This window comes from Macrotis lagotis, chromosome 5 (assembly GCF_037893015.1).
Source record: "Macrotis lagotis isolate mMagLag1 chromosome 5, bilby.v1.9.chrom.fasta, whole genome shotgun sequence".
Classification (NCBI taxonomy): domain Eukaryota; kingdom Metazoa; phylum Chordata; class Mammalia; order Peramelemorphia; family Peramelidae; genus Macrotis; species Macrotis lagotis.
The window spans coordinates 9334432-9357092 of NC_133662.1; the positions used below are offsets into that span (position 1 = coordinate 9334432).

At 41.3% G+C, this 22661-nt stretch overlaps 1 protein-coding gene across 2 annotated transcripts; it reads right to left on the bottom strand.

The window, feature by feature from the left end:
- Nucleotides 1–8968: 8968 nt before the first annotated feature.
- Nucleotides 8969–22572, bottom strand: VARS2 (valyl-tRNA synthetase 2, mitochondrial). 2 transcript variants are annotated; one of them, XM_074236750.1, is made up of 30 exons: nucleotides 22336–22572; nucleotides 19918–20141; nucleotides 19751–19832; nucleotides 19529–19629; nucleotides 18261–18382; nucleotides 18025–18091; nucleotides 17832–17929; nucleotides 17595–17676; nucleotides 17302–17421; nucleotides 16970–17081; nucleotides 16162–16250; nucleotides 15639–15729; nucleotides 15118–15245; nucleotides 14920–15023; nucleotides 14681–14762; nucleotides 14298–14374; nucleotides 14070–14139; nucleotides 13842–13947; nucleotides 13550–13620; nucleotides 13303–13428; nucleotides 13039–13143; nucleotides 12807–12875; nucleotides 12583–12661; nucleotides 12361–12488; nucleotides 12104–12256; nucleotides 10917–11123; nucleotides 10008–10119; nucleotides 9666–9841; nucleotides 9354–9482; nucleotides 8969–9255 (listed from the first exon to the last, which is right to left on the bottom strand). In XM_074236750.1, exons 2-30 carry the CDS (start codon nucleotides 20104–20106, stop codon nucleotides 9166–9168), a joined length of 3165 nt encoding a protein of 1054 aa, XP_074092851.1. In that variant the 5' UTR covers nucleotides 20107–20141; nucleotides 22336–22572; the 3' UTR covers nucleotides 8969–9165. The 2 variants fall into 2 exon arrangements, with proteins under 2 accessions (XP_074092851.1, XP_074092850.1); XM_074236749.1 differs by having other exon boundaries at nucleotides 22308–22572.
- Between the last annotated feature and the right edge of the window lie 89 nt (nucleotides 22573–22661).

Genomic DNA, 22661 nt, shown 5'->3' on the forward strand with positions numbered 1-22661 from the left:
TGTGGATATTGATTTGACTCTGTGTGTCTTTGAACAATGGACAGCAAGGGGAAAGGCAGATAGAAGAAAAAACTGAATTCTAATATCCTAAAATATGCCCAGTCTTTAGAATCAGGAAACCTGAGACCCAGTGTCTGTTGTGCCATTGACTTAGTGATATCATACGTGACCATTGGAAAGGTACTTTCCTTTTTCTGTATTTGTTTCCTCATTTGTAAAATAAGGGTCTAGCATTTTATATTGCTAGTATCAAGATTGTTGGAATTGTGAGTTAATGCAGGGACAAACAAAACCTCATAGGCATAAGGTGTACAGGGGTGGGTGGGGGGAGAGCAATGACAGGCGGATTTCTTAAGTTCTTAGAGCTCTCCTCACCTCTCCTCTAGAGGAAAGTCAAGAAGCATGACCTCCATAGAAAACAGAGGAAGTAAGATGGCAGACAATCATATGTCAGCTTGAAAAACATTGTATTCTCATCTCCTCATTCCAGAGTTTAGAAGGTAGAGCTGGGGGCTGAGTAAATCCAAGATAGATAAGCTTCCATTAAATCTAAGACAGGGTTAGCATGATCCAAAAGGGCAAAGAGCCAAGTCTCAGGGAGAAGAGTAGTATTTGAAGGTTAAGGAGCTCAAGATTCTGCAAGACCATGCCTGGAAAGTTATAAACGTACCTCCTTTGGAGAGGAAAGACAGCTGGGGAAGAAAGGGGAAGAGAGCAGCTAGCTACCCCTTCATTACCCCTTAGGGAGCATGGTGAGTTGGAAGAAGTTTGAAGGCAAAGGATGAAGGTTCAAAACTTGGCTCTACTAATTCCTACCTGTGTGAACAAATCCCTCAGTTTCTCTACTTGAGAAACTGGGATTTACTCATTTGATTTTAAATACAGTTAAAATACAGTAGAAAAAATAAAACTGACTTATCAGTCACTCATATCTTAAAGTGAATACATTTATCATATCACATGAACAGATATGAATAGTGAAAATAGGTACCCTAAATGACAAACTCTAAGGCATGTGTGACTATTTATATGAGTTTTCCCTCCAGTGATGCAAAGCAAATGTCCCATGCCTGGCCAGTGTGAGGTTCTTCTCCAAGTCCTCTCATAAATACATCACAGGGAGTCTTGAATCTTCCTCTAGTGCCATAGATACCAGTAGAGTAAGTGGGCAGTTCATTAGTTTCCCTGGCTTTTATTTCACAACCAGTTCTTTTTTTTTCTATTCATATTTTTTCTCTGATGAGAAAAGACAGCACCCAGCTCCACCCTTTATACAACTTCTGCCTATTCCTTATGTTTCCAGGAGGGTGGCAGCCCATTCATGATCACCATGCATGGTTTTAATTTTTTCAGAGATTAGCACTGCATGGATTGCAACCATACATTGGACTAGTCAGACATGAAATGATTTAACAGCTCATCCTTCCTGGTAACTCCATTTTTCACTAGTTGTTCCATTTGACTTCAACTCTATGGAACATGTCCCCTGATCTCCTCTTCCCCTACATTTTGTGTGATCTCCCTCCATTTGACTGTTAAGGCTCTTGAGGGCTCATATCATTTCTTTTATTTCTTTGTATCTGAAGCAATTTGAATTGAACTGATTACTTGGATGAGTCACTTAACTCTTTCATCATCTATAAAATGAGGACAATAGCATTCGTCATTGGGTTGGAGTAGGGATGAAAAGAGATGTGATATGATTGTACATATATAACCTACATCAGATTGCTTGCTGTCTTAGGGATGGGGAGGGAAGAGGCGGGAAAAAATCTAGAACCCAAAAATCTTACAAAAATGTATGTTGAAAACTATATTTATATGTAATTGGGAAAAAATACTATTGTAAAAGAATGAAGGGTGAACAACAAAAAGGAAATGAAATGTTATGTAAAAGACTTTGTAACTCTTAAAAGCTATTATGGGTGCGTCTAGGTGGCCCAGTGAATAAAGCACTGGCCCTGGAGTCAGGAGTACCTGGGTTCAAATTCGGTCTCAGACACTTAATAATTACCTAGCTGTGTGGCCTTGGGCAAACCACTTAACCCCGTTTGCCTTGCATTCTGCAACTTTTATCTTGAGAGAGTTACTCTAGTGGTTCCTTATGGTTTCTAGGATCAAACACAAAATGCTCTATTGGTATTCAAAGCCCTTCATGACCTAGACTCCTCCATCTTTCCAATCTTCTCATACTTTGCATCTTACCTCATACTCTGATCCAGTGACACTGGGTCTCCTGGTTTTCCATGAATAATTCTTATCTGTCTCTGCTATCCCCTATGTCTAAAACATTCTTCCTCCTCATCTCTCTCCTCATTTCCTCCTATCTCCATAAAATCCCACACTAGCAGGGGCAGGAAACCTTTTTTTCTGCTAAGGACTATATTTGGTCAAACATTTAATTTAATTTACCCCTAAAAAGCTGCTGGATTTATTGAATTTCAAGTCCTGCCTGTGGTTGACTTGGCAACACCAATACCCCCTACCAATGGCATTTCTTTAGGAAAGACTTTCCTTTTAGTGCACTGTCTCTGTTATTTCCTATTTCTCCTGTACAAAGTTTGTTTATACATATTTGTTTGTTGTCTTTCCCCATTAGATTATAAGCTACTTGACATTAGGGATTGTCTTTGGCTATCTTTATATTAGTTCTTAGCACAATATGTGGCACATAGTAGTGTTTTATAAATACTTAGCAACTAACTACTGGATTCTTTATAAGGCTTTGAGATTTAAAGTTAAGGTATAATTAATGAGTCTTAAGACCAAATATACTGCTGAACTAATTCTACAGGTTGTTCATCTAACTATGTGACATTGTCATAAAACAAGCATTCTTCATCAGTTGCTTTTTAAAGTGTGGTTAAGCCAAAAATCTTGAGAAATTAATGTATCACTCAAAACCAATGCGGCTAAAATTAGAAGAGAAAGTAATTTGCATTGATTCTCTGACAAAGATATAATTTCTAAGTTATATAAGTAATTGAGTCAAATTTATAAGAATAAATCATGGGGGGGTGGCTAGGTAGCACAGTGGATAGAACACCAGGACTAGAGTCAGGAGTACCTGAGTTCAAATCTGGTCTCAGACACTTAAAAATTGCCTAGCTGTGTGACCTTGGGCAAGTCACTTAACCCCATTGTCTTGCAAAACAAAAACAAAAAGAGAATAAGAATCATTTCCCAATTGAGAAATGTTCAAAGGATATAAGCAGGCAGCCTTCAGAAGAAGAATTGCAAGTTATCAATGACCATATAAAAAAGTACTTTTACTAGTAATGAGAAATGTCAATTAAAACAACTCCAAGATACCATCTCATACTCATCAGAATGGATGACAAAAAAAATAAAAGTGACAAATGCTAGGGTGGAAAACTGGTTCTGTAATGCAGTTGGCAGAGCTGTGAATTGGTCCTTCTGGAAAGCAATCTGAAAGCATACCCAAAAAAGCTACTAACCTCTGCATGCCCTTTAAGTTGTATTATAATCTAATGAGATCAAAGAAAAAGGAAAAAATTCAATATGTATAAAAATATTTAGAGCAATTCTTTTTGTCAGGGCAAAGAATGGGGGAATATTAATTGGGGAATGTTTGAACAAATACAATACATGAAGGTAAGAAATGAGGGGGTTCAGAAAAACCAAAGACTCATATTAACTAATATAAAGTGAAGAGAACAATTTATACAATAATAATATTGTAAAGATTATTAATTTTGAAAGACTTAAGAACTCTCATCAACATCATGACCAACTACCATTCCAGAGGTTTCATAATGAAGCATGCTATCCACCTCCAGAGAGCTGATGGGTAGAGTGCAAACTGAAGCAAGTTTTCTTTCCCTTCCTTTTCTTTTCAATTTTTTTTTTTTGAGAAAGCAGAGGGAGACTAATTTGGGAATCTGATCTGCATGAATACACATATTTGTAATGAGCTTTTTCTTGCCTTCTCACTGGGTGGGAGAAGGGAAAGGAGAAAGAAAATTCTGAACTCAAAATTTTATTTTTTTAAGAGTATATCTCATTAAGAGTTGGAGCTTGATAGAATCATGACAATGGCATCTGCAAGATGGTTTCTGTTTATATTATTAGGTCATTGGATATATTATTTTGTTTGTTATTTGATTTCTCTTTAGGTACCTGTTCTAAAATCTATATCAACACTACCCTTGTGGCAATAGATTATTGTCATAAAAAATTTTATATAGATGGGGAAATAGACACTAATGTATCAGTTATTAATGTTTCTTCTTTTACCTTTTTTTCCCAACCAATAAAGTCCAGGATTTTTTCCCTTTTCTTGCATATACCTTGAGAATGGAATCCTCAATGCTCTCAAAGTCTAAGATCTTTGGTACAACTAGCTTTTCCATTTTTGTTTTCTTTAGTGCTATTTTCCCCTTTTCAGGAAGCGTATCTGGCACTATAATATCACAATCCAAATGTGGTAATCCAACATCTTCATGAACTTGATCAGTGAAAAGTTTGTTGGAAAATCTTTACAGACTTCTCTCCTCCCTTTTTCATTTATCTTTAAACAAAACTTCAGATGACTTTGCTTAGTTGGTTCTCTCACCAACTTGTTTTCCTTTTTTCTATTCCCCTTACAAATTTCTACCATCCTCCATATAATTTTACAAATGAGTTTATTTCTAAATTAATATTACTTTTGGCTACAATATCTCTTCATATGGTAAGGAGACTGAGTGATTGCTAACAAAAGCAACTTCTAGACTGTTGTGGTCTCTTGGTAATGTAATCTGTAAGAAATTGTTATAACCAGCCTTGATGTTATTTCATTTGTTCTCCATTTGGGGGAATCAATAACTTATTTTTAAATAGGTCAGGTTGAAATTATTTCAATTATATGCCATAACATATTCTGAGTTTTATTTGGATATACTATTTCATTATTTTTCATTCTTGTTCAAGAATAGATTCAGACTTGGGGCAAAATAGAATGTAGACTGCAGGCTGGGGATGAAGGCAGGAGTCTAGATAACATTCTCCTTTTCCATTTTGTCCTAAGTTGCTCCTCTTCCTTCTGCTACTCCTCAACTAATCACATGCCAAAGGTAAGGGACCAAGGTCACAAACGTAGCTTAAAGTCAGAGTCATTGAGGGAAAAATCGTAGCTTAGATTCAGATTGTTAGAGATGGAAAGAATCTTAGAGCAGATCTAGTTCAATCTTCTCATTTTATAGATAAGGAATTCAGAAAGTAAACATTTTTGACTCCTGAAGAAAGCTGCATTGTAAAAAAGTAATAGGAGAGTGGTCAGATATAACACATTTTCTTTTTTTACTTCTTGCAAGGGGCTGGGATTGGATGGCCTGTCCGGGACCATAGGGCCAGGCGGATGCTGGGCCTAAGGGGTGGTATGGGGGCTCCAGGCCTCTTGGCCCCAGGGCCAGGGATCTGTCTGGTGCACCACTCAGCTACCCTACAGCAGAGTCAGAGTAAAAAGAGAGAGAAAATATAGTACATGATAGTGGAGAAATACAAAAGGAGGGAGTTGCGATCAGCAATGGCAACGGTGGAAAAATAAGGAAGTAACTTTTGTGATGAATTTATCATAAAGAATGTGATGCACCCACGACAGAGTTGGTGTTGGAACACAGACTGAAGCACATTTTTCATCATTATTATTTTGGGGGAGGGTGCAGGGCAAATGGGGCTGAGTGGCCTGCCTGGGGCCACATAGCAGGGTGACTACTGGGTGTCTGAGGCCGGATTTGGACCCGGGTGCTCTGGGCTCAAGGGCCAGTGCTCTGTCTGCCACCCAACTGCCCCTACTATTATTACTATTTTATTTTATTTTGGGTCTTTTTTTTCTTTTTTTTGGTTTTTGCAGGGCAGTAGGATTGGGTGGCTTGCATGTCACACAGCTGGGTGATTGTTGGGCGTAAGGGGCCGGATATGGGCTTGGGTGCTCCTGGCTCCAGAACTGGTGCTCTGTCCACTGTGCCACCTGGCCATACCTGTAATTATTATTATTATTTTTTAATTTTAATTTCTCTCTCTTCTTTACTTTATCGCTCAAGCAAGTCTATATTTTTTTGGGAGAGGGGGTATTTTGTTTACTCTTAAACAAGAATATTTTATTAATGTATAAAAAAACATTTGTACAAAATGAGAATAAATATTAAATAATTTTAAAAAAAGGTAAAAAGGTCTGAATTTGAGAAAGTTTGGGTTCAAATTCCAAGACCTATTATTTGCTATTTGTGTGATCTTGAACAAATCACTGGGCCTCAATTTCTAATCTGTAAAAGGAAAAGGTTGCACTGGACTTTTCCAGGTATAAATCCTACATTTCTATGAAAATGAAATACTGAGCTTAAGATTTTGACAAAGATCACACAGTTAATTACTGGCAGGGTTGAAGCCAATGTCCTGACTCCTAAGTACAGTATTTCTTCTACTTTATCATGCTTGGGGTGGATCACAATCTCAGGTAGGAGGATGAGCCAGGGACTGAAGAATTAAATACCTAGTTTCTGGATCACAGGATCAGGATTCATTGAAATGAAAATTCCCTCCATCATCCCAGCTTCCAAGGGTTTATGGAAAACGCACAACCCAGGAGAAGAGATAAGGGAGGTAACAGTCCAGAGAGGTGAGGCAAAAGAATGGGGATGACAGAGTAGGGCAAAATTGTATATTGCATAGTCATCACTAACATTTAAAATTTGAACAGTAATTTTATATATAAGCAACTTGCCCGGGTCACACAGCAAGTGTAAGTCTGAGACAAGACTCAAAATGAGGTCTTTCTGATTCCCAAGTCCCAAATCAATATGCTAACAGTAAGCTGCCTCAATGTCAACTGAGGTTGGTGGGCATTTATTCATGTACATTCCATGTTTATGTCCATGGATTTTACTACAGGCAATAGTGAACCCCTGCCCATCACCTTCAGCCATTCTTCAGTTCTGTCACCTCCCAAAGTTCCCACCAGAAATCAACATCCTCCACCCTTGTACTGCATAAATCTACAAAAGGTGTGAAAGCAGTCATGGTTCTTTAATCTCTTTCCTCTGGGACTCAAACATCTGACTTTCTTAATGCTGGATTTGGAAAAAATATTCCGATCCAGGTTTAAGCTGTCAGTCATCATACTGAGCTGTTATCATTGCCTCCTTCAACCAATCTCTTTCCAGTCATCAGCATTCTACCTGAATTTATGCCTGACTGGTTATCATATTCCCACACCCTCTATCTATTGAAGTGACTCGGGGCCCTTTCATGTTGATGCCAAAAACCCATTGCCAAGCTCCAGTGTCCCTCCTCCTCAACATCACACCTTCAATATCCTACTCCATTTCTATCAGTTCCTTCAATTATGCGTTCTGAAATGTCTGCTCCAAAAATAACTTCTCTTAAATATTTCCTTTCTCATTTCTTCCATCCTAGTTTCCTGCTGATAAGGCAACCCTAGCCACCCTTTCTACTTGTGCTTCCTCAACTCCAAATCATTTATTATGACTAGGAAGTCAAAATACTCCTTATACCCATTTGTCCTCTTTTGGAGTTCATGCTTTTCAAATTTATCAATAAATACAAATCCTGGGGGCATTTGTGTACTAATCTACAAGGACCTTCACTAACCCTCAATGTGTTCAATGCCTGGCTCACAAGCTTTCTCTCTGCTTTTCCCCCTTTCTTTTCCCCAACAGCTGTTCTCATTTTAGACTTCACATTATATGCTAATGCTACCTCAAATACCCTCACTTCCTATTTCTTCTAGCTACCTGGTTCCCATGACCTATTATTTCAACCCAGCTCAGGTACTGAGATGAGCATGCCTTCATTCACAAGTGTTTCAAATTCATTAACTCTAAATTCCTTTATCTCATCATTTATTTATCTTTATGCCTTATGATCTCTAAAACTTATTTCTAACCAACTCACTATTCCATTCACCACAGTGGCTTTTCTTTTGATTTCTACCTAAGTTTCCCTTAGTACCCTCTCTACACTCTGCCAGCTGAGGACTTGAACTCCTACTTCACTGAAAAAAAAAAAAAAGACCATTCACCTAGAGTTCCCTCTTCTCCTCTTTTCAAATCACTTAGACATCTTTCACAATCTCTTCCTTCATCTGCCTCATGTGAAACAGTGGTCCTTCTTGTTGCGGATGCAAACCCCATGACTCCATTTTTTCCCCATTAAACCACTTTCCTAGATTTAGAAATTATTTTTATTTATGCAAAAGCTTTTCAGTTTCACATCCTCAGTTACCTATCGTAATTACTTCTATACTTTGAAAAAAAAATACATTTCCTACCAATAGCTGTGTATAAGGTGTTTCTCTTCCAATTGTTTTACAGAATTATTTGTAGAATGTACTGTGTAATACACTTCATATTTTTTTTTAGGTTTTTTCCAAGGCAAATGGGGTTAAGTGGTTTGCCCAAGGCCACACAGCTAGGTCAATATTAAGTGCCTGAGATCGGATTTGAACACAGGTACTCCTGACTCCAGGGCTGGTGCTTTATCCACTGCGCCACCTAGCTGCCCCTGTACTGTGTAATATAGTATAGAGTTTAAGACTAATTTCTTCCAGACTGCTTTCTAATTTTCCCAGAAATTTTTTTCAAACAGATTTTCTTTCCTAAGTAACTTATGCTTTCTGGTTTATAGAACACTGGGTTACTGAGTTCTATTGTTTTTCATTCTCTCATCTAGTCTATCCTACTAAAATATATCTTTATTTTTTTAATCAATATAATTTCAAAAAAGAAATAGATTTAGTTGTAAAGTAACAGCTAAAGGGGAAAAAAAAGTCTGCTCCTGATGGGATTTAAAGGAGAATTCTATCAAACAAATAAAACAATTAGTGTTAATACTATACAAATTATTCTCAAAAATTAAGAAAGCACTTTCCCATATTCCTTTTATGCAATAAATACAGTCCTAATAACACTGTGTTAGTTTGGTAGTTATTTAGCTAGAATTATTTTTAAAGAAACTAAAGTGCAAAGGAGATGTCACTTGGAAAGATAAACAAAGGCACCAGACTTAGCTTAAAAAATTTTTTTTTAATTATCTTACTCCTGAGAATGAAAAAAAAGGCAGGGTGCAGAGGGAGGTCATGACAGGACCTGACCCAATAATACTCATAGACGGGTCTATTAAAGAGAAGAAACAATCAGATGGAATTCACGCCTTTGTAGGAGTTGTTTCCATCAGCTGCTGGAGGAGAGATGTTGCCTGATCCAACTTTGATAGCTCCATGAGGAGGAAAGAGACCTTGGAGAGATAAAACGTGATAATCTAGATACCTGGCCCACCTATCCACCTTCCTCCAAGGACCAAAGGAATCTTGCTTCTCTCTTTTGAGAACTCACCTTATGCTCTCTCTGCATTATTTCACTCCCTTCAACAAGAGTTCGGGTTGAAAGGCTATCAAGTTGTCTCTGGAGTTTCTGTCTTCTGGTAAGCAGTACAGGGAGATGAAGGTGAGGGTCCACCAGACCCTGGGGAGAGGAGAAAGTTAGATATTTCAGATCTACTCATTCTTTAATATATTTTCTTTTTTCCATCCATAATCTCTTCTTTCTGCTTAACCCAACAATCCCTCTGCATCACTTTCCTTCTAATTCCTTACTCACCCTATTGTCACTGCACTCAAATTATTTCCTTACCTTCCCCCCACTCACCTGTAACTCCATGTAGATCTGGGTGGTACTGCTGAGTGAGGCCTGGGCCCAGCCTTGGGGAGATGCTTTATTGTAAGGTAGGAAGTTCACAGGCCCACAATGGGCCAGGGTGCCCAGTGGTTCTAGAAAATCTTCATAGAGGCATTGCTCTTTGAGTTCTGAACACTGCAACAACACTGGGCAAGATGAAAGGGAAAGAGGAGACTCAAAGGCAATTAACATTAGGAATCTGATCCCTCCCCTTATCATAGCCTCTACACCTTTCAGCAACCAAGTATGACTAGTTCTCTAGTTCTCAATTCTCAAATATTAACCCCTTCTCCCCTCAAGGATAATTCTCACCTCTGGGTCGGGCCTTGCTGAGCTGGTACATGGCTCTGAGTCCCCTTAAGATTTTCAAAGCCTCTTGAACCCGAGAAAATCGCTGTTCCAGTTCTGGCTGGCACCAATGCTTCTGTGAGAAGCAACCATAAACTACATGTGGGACCCAGGGAAAGCCTACTAAAGAATAAGCTTGTCTCCCTATCCCTCCACTGCTTACTTAACAGGTCAGGTGACTATGTCTGACCAGATCATCTCTACAATCTAGAACTCACAACCCCATTACATTAGATTTAAAATGGGTTCAAGAAATTGATGGATGTGTAACTGGTGAATAAGGAAAGCTTAAGATGTTTCCCTAACCTTTGTGCAGACATTACAGAGAATAACCTTGCTCAATGACTAACCATACTTGTTAGGCTGTCAGACAGAATCCTAGATGGAGACAATTAAGAGTGACCATCTTTATGCTATTTAAGGGATCCTTGGGGCCCCACTATACTGCAATTCAGTGACCTTGGACAGAAAGAGACCCTCACAGCAAATGAGCATCTAAAAGATTCATCTTTGAAAGGCTCCACAATAACAAACCACAAGATCATCTGATAATAAAACATTCCAATAAGCTAACCTTGAGAACCTGCTCTAAATGTGTTTGGCATGATGTTACCAACACTTCCAGAAGATCCTTTATACCCCAACAACTCCCACTATTCCACCCAGAACCTACCCAATACATAGCATCACAGAATGCTGTGGTTCTGAAAGGAACCTCCATTCTTACATCTAGTCTAATTCTGTCATTGACATATGAGACAACTGAGGCCAAGGAGGTTATGTTATGGATAGTAGGAACCTTAGGTTAGTGGGAAAGTGGAGCTCAGAACTTAGAACCCTTGGCTGCACCATGCTGAAGTGGATGTGGCTCACCAGATTTTGAGCACTGGGGTAGGGGGCAACGCAGATGCTTCGAGCTGGGGTAGAATCTGGCTGGTGAGGCAACCGCTGCCAAAGCTCTTCAGTCAGAAAGGGCATGAGTGGGGCAAGGAGACGAAGCCCAATATCTGCACAGGAATACAGGGTCTGCAGTGGTCCAGGGGCCTGAGGTGATCTTAACAACACAGGTTTCACTGACTCCTGGAAATTAAAGGACCAATGTCAGCCATAGAGGACCCCTGTGCATCACTTCCCTACTCTAAGTCCCAAATTATTTTTCACTATCCCCTGCCCAATTCCATAGTTTGGGAAAGAAAAGGGGACCCCACAACAATGTTCCCAGTTTCCTTCCCCTCCCTACTGAATAACTCAGTCTCGAGGCAGCTCCTTTCTGTCAAGGGTTCTCCCCCTTACCTCCAGCAATCCCCCACAACAAATATCATGTTTATAACTAACCCTAACCATAAGTTTTCAAAACTTTACTGTTTATAGAAAACTGAACAATAACAGAAGCATAGGTTCATAGAGTGAACCATAGTTTATAGAAGGGACCTACCTTAAGAGATCATCTAATCTAGCTGAGGCCCAGAAAAGATAAGTTACTCTATCAAGATCACACAGGTCATGAAAGTGCACTTAGAATATTTTCTTTGGTGAACTGAACAACTCCCCCATGCTGTCTTTGCCTAAAATTATGTTTTTTTTCAGAATCAGTTAATATTAGGTAGTATAGGTAATCACATATTAGTTGTTCCAGTGGCCTACACTGGGCTCAGAGCACACTAGATTAACTTCTCAGTTCTCTTATTGTCCCCACAGGTTCAGATCTTTATCCTGCTCCTCTGCTTCAATTTTTCAGAAATCCAGCTGTTTGATTATTCCTCTTTTCTTTTCCTCCCAGGCAATTGGGGGAGAAATGAAAGGGGAGGAACCACCTATGTAGACCCCCAAGAAAAAATTCAAGGGGGAAAAGAAACAAATGCTAACTGGTTCTTTCCCCTCCTTCATTGTACAATGTCCCAAGAGGATTCTATCATGGAAAACCATGAGATTAAAGGTGAACAAATTAGGAGTAGGACAAGTGGAGAGGAAAATGCTACCTGGCCTCTGTGCCCCCCCCATGCCCCCCACCCCTCTCCTCTCCCACTTTCCCTTCCTCCCCCCTCCCCCTGCCAACTCACCAAGTAAACATCACAGAGTTTATGGAGCCAAAAATGGTGCAAAGCATGAGTAATGAGAGAGAGCTCTTGGTGAATAAAGCCTCGCTCACATTCCCCTAGAGTGAAGGCCAGACAGCTGAGGATCCAGGCATCCATGGCAGATGAGGGAGACAGCTATGGGACAAAAGAAATGCTCAACAAGTTAAGACAACCAGACTACCAATCTCAATACCATCTATCCATGATCCCTCTTCTGCCAATACAACTAACACACACACTTCTTCAGGGGGATGGGGTATAAATTTGTCTCCTAAGGCATTAAGGATGAATCGCATGGCATTCCAGATCTTGTTGCAGAAATGGCGAGAGCTCAGGACCTCAGAGACAGACAGGATTATGTCATCCCCTGCATGGCAGAAAGGGTTCAGAAGGTTGGCTTGGTTAATTCCCCTTTCTCTTATCTCCAGAGTCTATTCCCAACCTGTCTACTGTGGTCTTACCTCGTGCTCCATGAGAACAGAGTGTAAACCTCAAGGCATCTGTACCACATTCAGGGATTCCATAAGGGAAATCCTTCCTCTGGAAGGAGAGAAAAGAGAAGAGAAAAAGTGGCCAAGGGCTGGAAGGCAAAAAAGAGGTTCAAGATGCATGTGTTTCTAAGGGCAGTGGCAGCTGGGGGTTATACAGCTTAGGGAAGGATAAACAGTAAATGCCTAGTCTCTACCTGTCCAGCAGCAGCAATCTGAAGCTCCCTGGGATCCAAGTTTCCATCTTTCAGCTTCTCATGTAGCACCTAAGGGGATAATATACATGGCTTCCATGTGAGAATCCATTAGTTGCACCACAGAATCTTTTTCCTAGCCACAATACCTAGCAGCCACAAGTTCCTCCAATTTATTCAAAATCCATCCCTATTCCTCCAACTCATTTCCCCAATCATGGTGCAGTCTTCTGACCTGTAGCTCTGCCCCTCTGATAACATCCCTGGGATCAAGCACATTTCCCAGAGATTTGCTCATCTTGCGACCTTGCCCATCCCGAACCATGGAGTGAAGAAGTACCTAGAGAAGTAAGGGATGTGGAAGGAGTTAATTGGAAACAAAGACACAAGTCTGGCCTCGGGATCTCCTTTCCTTAGGTTTCAGAGAAGATGAATAGAAATATTCTCTCTTCAGCTGGGGAGTCTGGAAAGAAGGATAGAGAACTGGAAGAGCAGTTACCTGTGGAAATGGAAGCTGTCCAGTAAGCTGGGTCCCCAACATGACCATTCGACCCACCCAGAACATCAGAAGGTCACTGCCTGTCTCCAAGAGGGATAAGGGATAGAACTGAGCCAAGTCTGGGGTCTGAAATGCAAAAGAAATAGAAAAAAGGGACTAATATTACCAGCCCCATCTCCAGGAATCCTCAGTTTCATGATATCTTTCCCTACTGTCATAAATTTCACATCTTCTTAAACCATCTCACCTTTTGGGGCCAGCCCAGAGCAGAGAAGGGGAAAAGCGCAGAGGAGAACCAGGTGTCTAAAACATCAGGGTCTGAGGGATGGAACAACAACAGGAAGAGTTGGGATCTAGTTTTCTGAGGACTCCAGTCTTTTATTCCCCCTTCCCATTTTTTCAGACCCAAAATCTAGATAGACCCCGGGTCTGGCCCTCCCCGACAATTCCCAGATCATCTTCCCCATCTTTCCTAACCCAACATCTACTCTCCTCAGGTACACAGGAAATCAGCCTCCAATCTTAGCCCAATTACTTACCCCTCTCCAAAATTAGCTCCTTCTCTGGTCTCCCTATGAGTTCTGCAGCTGCCTTTCTGGCTTCGGGCTCTGATCGTCCTACTACCCAATGTTCCTCACTGTCTCCCTAAAAAAAAGCAACTTGGGATGGATGGTAGCAAGATTTGCAAGGCAATCTGGAACAACAATTTCCCAGTTTCTTACCCTTTCCTTTGCCCTGAGGAAACCAAACCACCCTCCCCCATTTACCTCCTTTCCAACAATCCTATAGGCTGGGATCTGATGTCCCCACCATAGCTGCCGGGAAATACACCAATCACTGTGAATGAGATGCCCCCACCATCACCACAAAAATAAGTTACTTCATAGTATGATTTGACCTCTCTCTCTCTCTCTCTCTCTCTCTCTCTCTCTCTCTCTCTCTCTCCCTCCCTCCCTCCCTCCCTCTTCCCTAATCTCACCAGTGCTCCTACTTGCCTGATGTTAGAAAACCAATGTTGCCAATTCTTCTGATGGAAGGGAGGATTGAGACACAGAGCCCCTGATTCTACAGCCTACAAAGAAATGGAGACCTCAGGCAATGACCCTTGTTTTTAATGTCTGGTAAACTAGTCTCAAGGAGATAATTCCAAGACTCAAGTTTCCTCTACTAAGATCCCAGTCAGAGTGAGAGTCACAGAGAGATTACAAACATACAAATTTGACCTTCCTGAGCCCTGCTGAGGTCATTATATCTATCTCTATGACTACATCCTGGATAGTCCCAGAGGCCTCTTCCAGAAAGGGGATTCCCAGGCTCCCTCATTCCCAGGTCCAAGAGGTCCCAACTCCCTTATGCAGTGTCCCCACTTGGGTCTTACCTGGGCAGCTCTTTCCCCCATTTTTTGGCATCGTAGAAACCACTGGTTTTTGAGAAGATATTCCACCACATCTCCAGAACGGCTACAGAGAGAAGAGGAAGGCCCCATTCATTCTCTTTCAATCTCAATCTTCCTATATCCTATACCTTCTATTTTCCTCAGAATGGTATGACCCTACCCTCCTTTTACTTTAGTAAAACTCTTTTAGAGGTATGGTCTTCATGCAAGAAGAGAATTACCTGCAGATAGGAAGTATCATAGGATGGTCCTGAATGCCTCGAAAATGCCCTTGTTCCTTAAGTGCGGACACAATCTTTTCACGAGCCACAAATCGGTGAAGACCCTGTAAGGAAAATTTCTTTGTAGAAACAGAGGAGTCTATGGGATTTGACACAAGGATTCAAAAACAAGGAGGAATAACAGAGGTGTGGTACTACCTGTAACCAATCCCCACAGGGGTAGACCATGGTCCCATCCTCTCCAATGACATTCACAGGGCCCAGCCTATGTCGTGCCCCAATCTCAGCATCAACAAAGCTGTGAGCAGGGGTTATCTTCACTGCACCTAAGGGAATAATAGTCAGGAAACAATAAGACCCTCAATTTTCCCTCCCTAAGCCCCATCTGTAGTTCCATAAACTACTTTCCCTTTCTATATCTCTAAGTAGAAAGCAGCACAAACTTCAAGTCAGAAGACATGAGTTCAGACCCAGGCTCTGTCATCTACAAGCCAGGTGACTCTGATATTCAACATCCACAAACCTGTTTCCTCATCTGAAAAATAGGCATCTATATGGTCTATCTCACAAGGTGGCCAATGGTTATCTTGAGGAAATGTTTATGCAAATTATAGGTGTAAATACTACTATATTTCTGTGAATTTCCTCATTCTTCTTGTATCTCTCTTCCTTCTCTAGTCTTCCCCTAGCTTTTTTCCTCTATCATAGTCACCACAAACCTGTGCCCAGGTCAGGCTGGACCGCAGGGTCCGTGATGAGGGGAAGGAGCTTTCCACTTAATGGATGACAAAGTTGGCGGCCATGGAGGTGCTGAAGAGGAGAAGAAAAGATCAGTCAGTCATTCAACTTGCATTTATTAATGCTTTCTATAGATCAGGTGTAGACACATTTGTTGGAAGAGAAAAAAATGAAGGCCTTGGGGATAAGAGGGTGAAAATGAAGAACTGAATAGAGCTAAGAGACAAAAATCAAAAGTATTAATCTTGTTCCCATATCTAGTTGAATGACCTCAGTCAAATAATTATACCTTTTAGATCTCATATTCGTTATTTGAAAAGAAAATAAGTTCAATCATATGCTCTCTTATTTCCTTTTCAAGGAACTTCACAAGTCTAAAAAGTGGGGCAGGACCAGTAAGAACATAAAGGGTGGTCTTCCATCTCAGTGGGGAGAAGTGTAGATTGGGAATGGAAAGAAAAAGGAGAGTGTGAGATCAGATGGGTAGATGCAGTCATTTATTACCGTGTACCGGGGATCATCAGGATGAACAGCCACAGCTACATCACCAGGCATAGTCTCCGGCCGTGTGGTCCCCACTACAATCTCTGCATCTAGGGAAAATACAATCAACTCTGAATCACTATCCCATTTCCCAGAAGCACATGGAATAAGAGGGCACGGGTGCTCATCTTAAACAACAACTTCCTCAAACGTAACTGTGCAAAATAGGGATCAGCATCCACAGGAGATTGGGTTTTCTGGTCAACTGAATGTCCAAATGCTCAAAAATTTCCAGTAATTTAAATGGATGAAACAATTGGGAGAGGATGGGATTGGGTATCACTCTTAGAGGTAAAATAAACTACGAAATTCTCAACAAATGAAGTGGAAGAGGCAACATATTCTACAGGTGTTCAACTGACCTTACTATAGACCCATCTCTCAGAGCCCAGTGCAAATCTCTCACCCATGACTTGAGCTCAGACTAATTTATTGCTCTTCTTGACCCCTAAAGAATTTACAATCCAAACCACAGAGTTTGACACAGAATTAGAATTATTCTATTTCATAGGTGACAGTCTTGCCTCCCCATCTTGAGGGTAGAAGAAAAGACATTTTGTATCCCCTCAGTGACCAATGCCAGACAAGCAGTCAGATAAAAGTTTTCTGATTAATTAATTTGAAGATATTAATTGTATAAAGAAGAATGTTACTACTTCCTTCCATTCCCCAGGCTAGAAAATGGGTGATTCCAAAGAGTTTGACATGATACTCATAGACAGACTAGACTAGAACACACTAAGTCAGGAAGAGAATAGATGGAACTCACCAGGGTCCCCATCTACTGGAAAGGCAACAGAAACGAGAAGGCCAAAGGAGACAGGAGAGGAATAGCCTGGAGGGCAGAAATCTGTTCGGCCAGGTAGGGGCCGACCCTCTACCTGGGCATATTAGGAAAGACCAGTGTCATTATTCTGTGTTCATGGCCCAAAAGGACTCTAGTTTGTATTCCTCCTTGTCTACTCACTCAACCCACCTCTAAATCCCCTCTAATCCCATCTGAGACACCCAAAGTTCCAACCACTCTTAACCCCCAGTTTATCATTAGGTATACAAAAAGGATCCTATTCCCTAACCCACTCACTGCAACCTCACACTTACCTCAATATCTGAGATGGCTGACCTCAAAGCACATGACCAATTGACAATCTGCTGATTTCGGTACAACAGCCCAGCCTCATACAGACGAACAAAGGCCTCTGTCACTGCTATTGAAGAATTCTGAAAGAAGGTCTAGGTTCACACCCAGTAGTCCCTGGCTTTGTGTTCCTATCCTACCATGTTCCATCACTCCTCTCAGGAACCTAAATATGCCAGATTCTTGAGGTTCAAATTTTCACTCTTTCATCACCTAATCCACCATTCCCTTGGAGATCAAAGTATCTGATACTTACAGCATCCATGGTAAAACATTCTCGATCCCAATCCAAAGAGGCTCCCAAGGCATGTAGTTGCTCACAGATCTCACCACCCTTTCTGTTCCCAGGAAAATAAAGTATAGTGACTCCCTTGCCTAAACTGTAAGGGAGGAAAACTAGGGAGGACTGGGACAGGGAAGCTAGATGCTCAGGACCCTGGAAAGAATGGAATATTGGGGAAAGAAGGGCTGGGAATTAGGGAGCTATATTTACTCTTCCTTCCACTTCCAAACTTCCTTTAGAAAATCTTCTCGGCTCAGTTCATGTCTCCTTATTCCCTGCTCCTTCCACAGCTGTTTCTCTACCACAGACTGAGGTAGGGAAAGAGTAAAGATAGAGAAAAAGTTAAGTGACTTCAAAAAGGGAAATTTACATCCTGATGGAGGAAAATGGGTCAAAGAAATACCTGAGTAGCAATGCCAGCATGATCTGAACCTGGGATCCATAGTACCTGGTCCCCTCGCATCCGATGCCTGTGATAGAAGAGCACATGATTTTATATATCTACTTAACTTCATATCAATATTTCCATGATCCCTCAGTATCTGCATGGCCCAACCTCACCCTATTATTCCAGAGACTCATCTCCCCATTTTCCTCGCCCTATCTTACAGAAGTCAGTCACTTCCCAATCCCTCTTACCAGCGCACAAGAGCATCCTGTATGGCCACAGTGAGAGCATGGCCAAGGTGCAGGGAGCCAGTGACATTGGGGGGTGGGATACACATGGAGAAGGTCTGCCCTGTGGCCTGAGGCAGCTGAGACTGGAAGGGAAGGCAAAAGACAAAATCAAAAAGGAGCTGAAAAAAGAAAGAAGCAGGTTTTTCTACCTCTTGAGAAGAGAACCCCGCCCCAATTTCTCTAGATCTAAGGTGCTACAAGGAAGAAGGCACTCACATTCTAGGCAGAGAGCAGAAAAGAAATCCTGAAGGCAGGAAATTTTCATTTCCTCAAGGCCATGAGCTCCACATCTCAAGGCTCAAACCTTACTGATTTCAGTGCTTTCTCAGTTCCAAAACCAGTATTATTTTCTTTGCACTAAATCAGCTCTTACTTCTGACTTCCCTATTTCTGATTCAAAATTATTACCATTCAATCTGTCTCTTAAGTATAAAACCCTGGCGCTTTCTCTGGTTCTCCTCTCCCTAACCTGCTATGAACAAGCAAATCCTATCCATTCCCCAAAATTTCTCACATCTTTAATTAATGCATCTCTATTCGAGCTGCCACCAAATTTAAACAGGTTCATTATCATCCATAGGGTGATGGTATCTTATCAAGTCTTTCCACCTCCTCTCTTTTCCCACACCAACCCAAGCCTACTCCTCACAACCTGTGTGATTTAGGGCAAGACCTCTAACCTCCTGTAAAATATGGGATTGGACTAGACTTTAAAGTCCCTTCCAAAACTCTAAGATCTCAGTTCAAATTCTACTTCTGATGCTTCCTATCTCTGTGACCTTGGTCAAATCAATTAATCTCTTTGGCACTTAATCTCTTCAGCTATAAAATGAGGGCTAAAACTAAGAGAGGTTCTGAGGATCCTTCCAGCTCATGCATGAATCTGGTCATGTTACTCTTCTATACAAATATGTTCGAGGAATCTTTATTGCCTTCCAAGGAAATTTCAAACTCCTTTTTGCCTTTTGCATTCAAGGCCCTCACCAATCTAACACAGCATGCCTCTCCAGCCTTATTCATTCAAACAACCCAGGTTTTGCCGATTCCAATTTATATCATTTTTACCACACTAGGTCTCAGATCCCCTATTTATACGACAAAAAAGGTTGAAGCAGATGGTCTCGGCAAACTCTATATCTATTATCCTGTGATTCTAGACTGTAAACACTGAGGGCAGGAATCTTGTTCACCTAGAGCTACTACAGCTACTAGAGACATCAGTTACTGACCTGATATTCTGGTTTGAAGAACCCTTCTCGAACCCACCAACGGTACCAAGCAGCCTCAACATATTGGGGACTGTATTTAGTAGGTAAAGGCCCTGTGACATCTAGGAGAACAGATGAAAGAAAAAAATTCCATTATCTGTGAACTTTTCCCAAATATGTCTTTAATAAATAGTCAAAATATTGGGGAAGAGACAGGAAATGGTCTTCACATCTCTGAGTCACCTTTTTTCTCACCAGGTTCTGTAGGAATTTCATATAATACTATGTCTTTAGCACTCCAGCTTTTACTGCACCTCACTGGTGGCTGAAAAAGAAACTGGGTAAAATTTAAGGAAACTTACCATCCTTCAAGTATCCCCTATCCAAGCCAAACCTTCCTGCCCCTTTACCATCTTTTTTCCTGCTGTCTCTGCTTCCAAAGCCCCCTGTTTTTCTCGAAGTCGCTTCTGTTTCTGTTTACGATTCCTTTGGGGATCAGCAGACCCATGAGTGGAGAAAGGGTGAGGCCAGGGGATACTCTGAGAGGGTTTCAGTCCCCAAAACCTTGTCCGAAGAGAGGCCGGGGACAAGGGGGACATTGAGGCTGAGCAGGCAGGGAGGCCAGGATCTCTTCCTGGAAGAGATAAAGTACAATCACTAGAAGTCTCAAAAATCCTTTTCCTCTATTTCCTCAGTGATGTCAATAATTTCTTTAATCCCAACTATTTTATTCAATATGCCTTTCCTTATAGTTTATCCTCAGATCTAGGACTCCCATACTTTTTGAATGTTGCACAATGAAAAAAAAAAAGCCTTGGATCTAGAGACTGAGGTTGTGGTCCTGGCTTTCCCAATGAGGTGGGACATGACCTCAAGCAAGTGATTTTTAAGTGCTTAATAAATAAATCTTTACTATCTAAACCACTTTCTAGGCCTGTTTCTTCATCTGCAAAATGGATAAAAATACCAACCCTGTCTATCTTCATAGACAGCAGTGATGATTAAGGATAAGGAATAAACTAAGGTTCCTGCCTCATTATATGTTTTTTTTTAAGTTTCAAAGTACCCAAAGTACAAACTGTAAAGCTCCACTTTTTTTTTAGACTAGACTAGATTTTATTGGTAAAAGGTATCTTCTACTAATTCAATAGCTTTATTTTACCAGCACCAAAGTGCTAAAGAATCTATTCACTAGAATTTGGATAGGAATAGGGGTGACCCATAATTTCACTGACAACAAAAAGGAAACTCCACCACAGGGCCAGATGCTACATGAGAGACCTGAACTTCAGTTCTTCCTGATCTATGAACAACTTCCTACCTGGCTACAGTCAATATTTACGTAAAGACTTCCAAGATTTTTGAAGACATATATTCTCCTAACAAACCCACTAAGGTAAATACTGTTGTTTGTCCTTTTTTTCTAAGACAGGATACAGTGAATGACCTTGGCACCTTGCTGTTGAACCAAGCTCTACTCCATGGTGCCTGTCTCACCTCTCTTCATGTTCACAAGAACAAACTGTTCTCATGCAACCATTCCATCGGGAAAGTCTTCACATGCTTGGGGTGGAAATCCCCCTAAATAAACCATGGTTTGATCCATTGTAGCAAATGGTTTTTACCCTGGTGTGGCCATTTCACACTATAGTTTCTTGGAGACACAAATGAATGTTGAGTGGACACTAAGGGTGGATGAGCAGTCCTGAAAAGATTCAGCAAGCCCTCATACTTCTCCTAAACATTCCATGCATCAAAGCAAATAATAATGCTATCAGGAAGCCAGTCTAGCAGAGGCTAGATTATCTTGTATATGTTTACATGTTATATCCCATTTTAGAATGTAAGTTTGAGAACAAAGGCTAATTCATTTTTACTTTTGAATGCCCAGCACCCAGCACATTGGTGCTCTACCTTAAAATAAAAGGGGTCAGGGGTGGTTAGATGGTGCAGTGGATAGAGCACCGGCCCTTGAGTCAGGAGTACCTGAGTTCAAATTCGGCCTTAGACACTTAATAATTACCTAGCTGTGTGGCCTTGGGCAAGCCACTTTTAACGCCATTGCCTAGCAAAAACCTAAAAATAAAAAAAAAATAAAATAAAAGGGGTCTCTTCTACTTTAATTCTAGGAATCTGAGTTCCAAGGATCAGGAAGATTCGGAAATGCAACTTTCGCCTTCCAAGTCTAAATCCAGAATTTCTAATCACTGAACTACATTGCTTCTGGGTAGAAATTCTGGCAACACGTTAGCACTTCAATTGTAAAATTGGATTACCATTAATAATAGACTTCTAGGGGGCAGCTAGGTGGCGCAGTGGATAAAGCACCGGCCCCGGCCCTGAATACCTGACTCCAGACACTTAATAATTACCTAGCTGCGTGACCATGGGCAAGCCACTTAACCCCATTTGCCTTGCAAAATAATAATAATAATAATAACAATAATAATAATAATAATAATAGATGTCTAAGACTCCTTCCTGCTCTAAATCTAAGACCTTATCTCAGGTTCAAATATAAAGAAATAGGGTCAGACAACGTAAAGGAGCTAAGTGGATCGTGATTATGCCTGGGTGGATACAGTGCACGGCTTGGTGTTCAAGACCACGGTAGCCAGACATTTACTTAGAAGTGTGAGCCTGAGCAAATCCCTTGACCTGCATAAATCTGATTCCCTTAAGGTTGTGAGGCTTTTAATAAAAGCATTCAGCCTTCAAGGTTCTGGAGGAAAAAATGTGAATCGTTAAGTGCAAGCGTTTGTAATCTTTTAGCACGTTAGTTATGCATCCCCCGACATACTGCTAAGTGTCAAAATCGAGATCTGCACCCCAGGTTCTCCAGACTGCGCTCTCTTGGCCACACCGCCCTCGGTCCAGCGATGCCCGTCCGCCTCCTACTGTTCGGCCCCAGGCGCCTGGCCAGGCGCAAGGTCCTCGGATCCTCGGCTCACACGCTCTGCCAGGTCCTTTCAGCCCCAGGCCGGCCTCCCCTATCAGTCCACAGGACACGAGGGCACCGCGAAGCCACTGGCAGCTGACAACCCAGCCCACTCCCGAGCCCGGGTCGCAGGCGGAAGTTGTAGGAAATCAAACAGGAAGCGGAAAGGTCGCAGTAAAGCGCCGGAGAACACGCACGCGCGAACTCAACTGTCTG

Bases quoted from the DNA above. Each gene is read 5' to 3' on its own strand.
- VARS2 (XM_074236750.1), bottom strand. From the start codon at position 20,106: ATGTCCCCCTTGTCCCCGGCCTCTCTTCGGACAAGGTTTTGGGGACTG. The intron at 15,730-16,161 runs GTAATAAATGAC...TCTCCTCTTCAG, and splicing joins CTGATGATCCCCGGTACACG to CACCTCCATGGCCGCCAACT. The intron at 12,257-12,360 runs GTGTGTGTGTTA...TTTGTCCCATAG, and splicing joins TACCCCATCCCCCTGAAGAA to CTGTCTCCCTCATCTGCCAT.